This window comes from Triticum aestivum, chromosome 3A (genome assembly GCF_018294505.1).
Source record: "Triticum aestivum cultivar Chinese Spring chromosome 3A, IWGSC CS RefSeq v2.1, whole genome shotgun sequence".
Taxonomy (NCBI): Eukaryota; Viridiplantae; Streptophyta; class Magnoliopsida; order Poales; family Poaceae; genus Triticum; species Triticum aestivum.
Genome location: NC_057800.1, coordinates 515,073,522 through 515,078,122, shown reverse-complemented (window position 1 = coordinate 515,078,122; position 4,601 = coordinate 515,073,522). Strand labels below are relative to the sequence as shown.

At 54.1% G+C, this 4,601-nt stretch overlaps 1 protein-coding gene across 1 annotated transcript; it reads right to left on the bottom strand.

Annotated features, from left to right (window-relative positions):
• Positions 1-371: 371 nt before the first annotated feature.
• On the bottom strand, positions 372-4,392 carry LOC123058519 (carotenoid cleavage dioxygenase 8 homolog B, chloroplastic). The gene is made up of 5 exons (XM_044481233.1): positions 3,691-4,392; positions 1,715-2,458; positions 1,403-1,596; positions 1,014-1,306; positions 372-923 (listed from the first exon to the last, which is right to left on the bottom strand). Exons 1-5 carry the CDS (start codon positions 3,991-3,993, stop codon positions 775-777), a joined length of 1,683 nt encoding a protein of 560 aa, XP_044337168.1. The 5' UTR covers positions 3,994-4,392; the 3' UTR covers positions 372-774.
• Positions 4,393-4,601: the final 209 nt, after the last annotated feature.

The window sequence follows — 4,601 nt, the reverse complement described above, 5'->3', positions numbered from 1 at the left end:
GTTTGTGTAACGGACGCACCAGACGAAGTTTCCTATGAACAGTACTTACGCACCTGTACCAACAGAACATAACTATCCTGGACCGATATTTACCGGTTATGTTGGACGTCCCCGTTTCCGCACATAGTTTGCGAACGTACGTAATGACGTTGTATATATACAGCCGCATTTAATACAGTACCCAACGCGTCGTCGCTCCGTTCGCGCCAGCTAGCAGGAGCGCGCGAGTTGTTTGTTACCTAAATCTTGTGAGAATTTGTCTAGCTTTGTGGTTTTTCATTCTGCTCTGGGAGACTCTTTGTAACTTTGTTAAGTGATCAATATAGCCGATGTTTCTCTCTGGAAAAAAAGCTCGAGTTCAAGCACAGAACTTACACCAAACAAGACATCCTTTTATTTCCAATGGAATATTAACTATACTACATATACTGGTAAACAACACTAAGCAACGAATTATGTACACATTACACGTTGTGCATTACTTCAGCACTGATAATCGGACCAGGCTACGTACACAATTCCCTGTAGTTTCACCTCCCGTATACAACATCACACATCTGTCTATACATCACTACGTGTATACCTTTTTTCCTACAGAAAACTACTACTAACGATCTGACTATCTTTGTAGCGACACAAACATCCACGTATGCAACCACCGACCTGAATTCATTTCTCTTTCTTTTAGCGACCACCGACTTGGATTCGCTGACCCTGTACGCGAGAAGCTAGCAGAGAAACAATGGCACCGGTTGGTTCTCTGGCTGGTCTGTGTTACTTGTCCCTGGGCACCCAGCAGCAGTGCAAGCCGTAGGGCAGCCCGTAGGGGAACTTGGCCCGGGCAATCTCCTTGAAGCTCTTGGCGTCCAGCACCAGCGCGTAGCCCGACCCGTCCTTGGCGCTCACCATGGATATCGCCACGCCTGCACCAGAATTCGGCAACCCAAAGTCAGACACAAACAACGATGGGCGCGCGCACGAGGACAGAAATAGAAGGAGAAGAAGGAACTGACCGTCGTCTTCCTCGACGGCGCCGGGGCGCGCCACGAAGTAGGGCTCGGACGGCACCGCGCCCTCCTCGTGCCAGTTCTTGGCCGTCTTCTCCACCAGGTCGATCTTGGTGAGCGTGTTGGGGAAGTTGCACGGCCGCCGCGCGCCGCAGGCGTAGGCGTAGCGGTACTCCTTGCCGAGGTGGGCCGGGTTGATGCTGCACATGTCCATGCCGCGGCCGTGCTCCTCCGGGTCCAGCGCCGCCTCCAGCTCGCCGAACGGGCTGCCGTCCAGCGGTATCCTGAACCGCCCCACCCTGCACGTCCATGACCAAACAGATGTACTTTTAGTATTAGCCCATGCGTCAAGATTCGCGCGGGGGCATTCTGACGGAATAATCTGATCTACGTACCTGGCATCGGTGAGGACATCCTCGCCGGTAAATGCCCGGAGATTGTGGAGACGGAGGTTGTCGAGGATGGAGGTGTCGGCGTTGTGCTCGCAGCAGTCGGCGATGATCGCCGTCACTCGCCCCTCCTCGTCCTTCTCCTCGTACGCGTTGATGAAGTGGAACGTCACGAACGGCGGCACCTCCACGCTCGCCACCTTTTGGTCAATAAATTATTTTCATCCCAAAATATATCAGAAACCCAGATCGAACGGCCATGGCTAGTACGTATACGACGGAGCGATTGTATAATATACTAGTAGTAGTAGAACATACGATCTTGCCGCTGGCCTTGCACATGACGTGCATGTAGCTCCCGGACTCGAGGTGCCACTGGAACTTGTACAGCGGCGTGGGCTCGGCGCGGAGGAGGTTGGCGGCGCAGTACCGGAGCGGCATCTCCGGCACGACCACGTAGTTCTCCGTGACGGGGAAGGAGTGCACCCACCCGGGCGCCGGCCCGCCGCGGCAGTCCACCCTGCCCACGAACTGCCTCTCGTTGCTCCCGGCGTCCATCCTCGCCACCACGTAGCCGGGCCGGATCAGGTCCGGGATGAGCGTCCAGAACTCGGTGTCGGTGACGATGGGGTGCGCCGAGTGGATGAGGCCGCCCAGCTTGTCCTCGTACTCGAACTTGCTCACCGTGTCCAGCGTGTCCGGGTCGACGACGATGGAGCCCTTGACGGTCTCCGTGAGGCAGAGCACGCGGCCGTCGCCGAGCCGGACGACGCCGGTGTTGGAGTTGTCGGTGAGGGAGTTGCCGGAGAAGAGGCTCGCCAGCTGGCCGACGAAGGACTTGAAGCTGTCCGGCTTGGGCACCTCGGAGAACTCGCGGTAGCACACCTTGCCGTGCCGGCGCGCCGCCTTGTAGGCCTCCGACTCGATCTGCCGGTGCGCGCCCACGGCGCGGCCGTCGCGGAACGAGACGCGCACCAGCGTGGCGTAGCCGTCGAACAGGTGGCGGAAGCCGTAGTCCCCGAGGTCCCATAGGCCCGGGCCGTTCCTCAGGTACGTGCCATCCTGCAACAGAGCGCATACAATAAACACCCGATCAATTATTGCGGCGCAACGAACAAATCCGTCGAGGTAGATTAAGCTATCGATCGTAGATGATTGCAAAGATGATTAGCTGGACGATTACAATCACAGCTTAGTCACGAGCCTAACCGTATTATACTCCAACATACATCTGCAGATTTAATTCCTCCAAGTCACTGTCCAAGTGGCACGCACGCACACAGTCTAATGCCACAGTGAGCTCATCGCTGGGGGAGTGGAGGGAGGGACAGGAAGGTTTTAGGCTTTGTCTGGAATTTGCGGGGAACAAAGCTAGCTTCGTCAAAAAAAGGTTGCAGGAAGCAACAAAACTATCATCATGAGACAGCGACGCCATTGTCGCCGTCGTGAGCGCTCAAGAGTGGAGCAGCAGAGAATCTTGGGATATATGTTGTCTTTCCCCGGTCGCGAGCATGCATCGTGAGTGCCGAGATGCCATCTCGTTATCGCTCGCTAGCTAGGCCTTCTGTTCTATTCGTTCTATACTAGTGTAAATTAGTACATCGGTGTGGCCTTCTTCGCTGTCGATCACAACTAAAGATGCGCGCCAAGTGCTTCCCCAACTGACAGTTACAGTGAGAGATAAAAGTTGGCAACTCTATGCAACATACCCCTCCTCGTTAGGCTAGCTATTAGATCGATAGGCTGATGAGCATGCCACGGACGTGTCCAAGGCTGGCCCAAACTTTTCTTTGTTAATTGCTTATACGAGTATAATATATGCTTTCCTGGCAAAAAAGAGAGACAAGAGTATCATATATGCTTGTTTTAATTCACCTTTTGTGAGTGTGGATGCTTGGCGTTGCCGACACCTTGATGAAAGCAGTTAGGTTAATGGAAAGAATGTGTTACGCTGTGTGGCCTGGTCTAAAAGTGCTTATATGCATATGCCTTCCAAATTTTCTTTTCGGCTTTCGTGAGCAAGAGGAAGATATGCATGCTTTTATCAAACATTTTTTTTAGAAAAAAACATGCATGCATACGGTCAAGGCTTGAATCGAAGTAACGGAAAAGATTCACATTCTCGAAGAGAAAACGCACGGCTAACCTTCGCCTGGGCCACCGGCAGACAGTATAAGATGTTTGTGGTTAGTACGTCAGTTCAAATGAAGAATCTTCTACTAGGAAGGGAGAGAAAACAAGACGAAAAACATGCATAGATAGATAGATTTGTGCAAGCAAAGCAATTCACCCACCAGCCACGTAGGGAGCTTGCCCTCCACTTCCAGCGCGCCCTCCCACCTCTCCTGCCGGATGCTCTTCCACGCCACGAGCTCGTCGGGGCCACCGTCCACGCCGCGCCCACCGCGGCGCCGCGGAGCGCCGATGACGGGGCGTGGCGGCGGAGCGATGACCGCCGGCGGCGCCTCCGTGACCGCGGCAGCCGCGAGAGGCTGCGCCACCGCCCGCTTGTTGCCTCCCGGCTGGCCGGCACGACGGCCCGGCCGGCCGGACAGGGCGGCGACGGTGCAGAGCGAAGATGAGATCGTGGGAGACATGGCGGTTGTCTGGCAATCTAGCAAGATCAAGCTTGGTTGGTGTGCTGTGGCGCCACCCAAGTCAAGTGCTGTGAGCAGAGCTAGGCAGGTGTACTGCTGCTAAGATTTGGTCTGGAATGGTACCCTGGTGAAGGGATGTATATATAGCCCGCCCGGCCCGAGGATGCCCAGGGGTGCGTGTGTGGCGCACATCCGATCTGCGGACGTAATGAGACGGATCGATGGCGAGGCAATGAGATTCGGCATCTCCACTGCTCGAATCCAATGGATGCCGGGCTTGTTTGCACCCCGCTTGTCATGTTGCAGCCCGGCTCGCTCCGGTTGGTCCAGCGACCACGTAGTAGTAGTGCCTCTTCGTAACGTACGTAACAACGTGTGGGTATATACGAACCAAGGTTGGATGGTTAGAGAAATAATGGCATTTTTAACCCATCAGGGTTCAAATGAGATTCGACATTATTTCAGGATTTCCGATGTTTGAGTGGAAGAAGACGTTTTTGTCGATGACGAGACGCCTACGGTGATTTTGTAAATCTCAAAATAATATGCCAGCTCCTTTTCTTGAAGATGCTCATAGAAATAGGCTGTGCGTGTATGCATTCATAGAA

What these genes read in the sequence shown, in the direction of transcription:
- LOC123058519 (XM_044481233.1), bottom strand. Translation starts at nt 3,993, where the DNA reads ATGTCTCCCACGATCTCATCTTCGCTCTGCACCGTCGCCGCCCTGTCC. An exon ending in GCAAGGCCAGCGGCAAGATC is followed by an intron (nt 1,597 to 1,714) that starts GTATGTTCTACT and finishes ATTGACCAAAAG; the next exon opens with GTGGCGAGCGTGGAGGTGCC. An exon ending in CGCCGTCGAGGAAGACGACG is followed by an intron (nt 924 to 1,013) that starts GTCAGTTCCTTC and finishes ATTCTGGTGCAG; the next exon opens with GCGTGGCGATATCCATGGTG.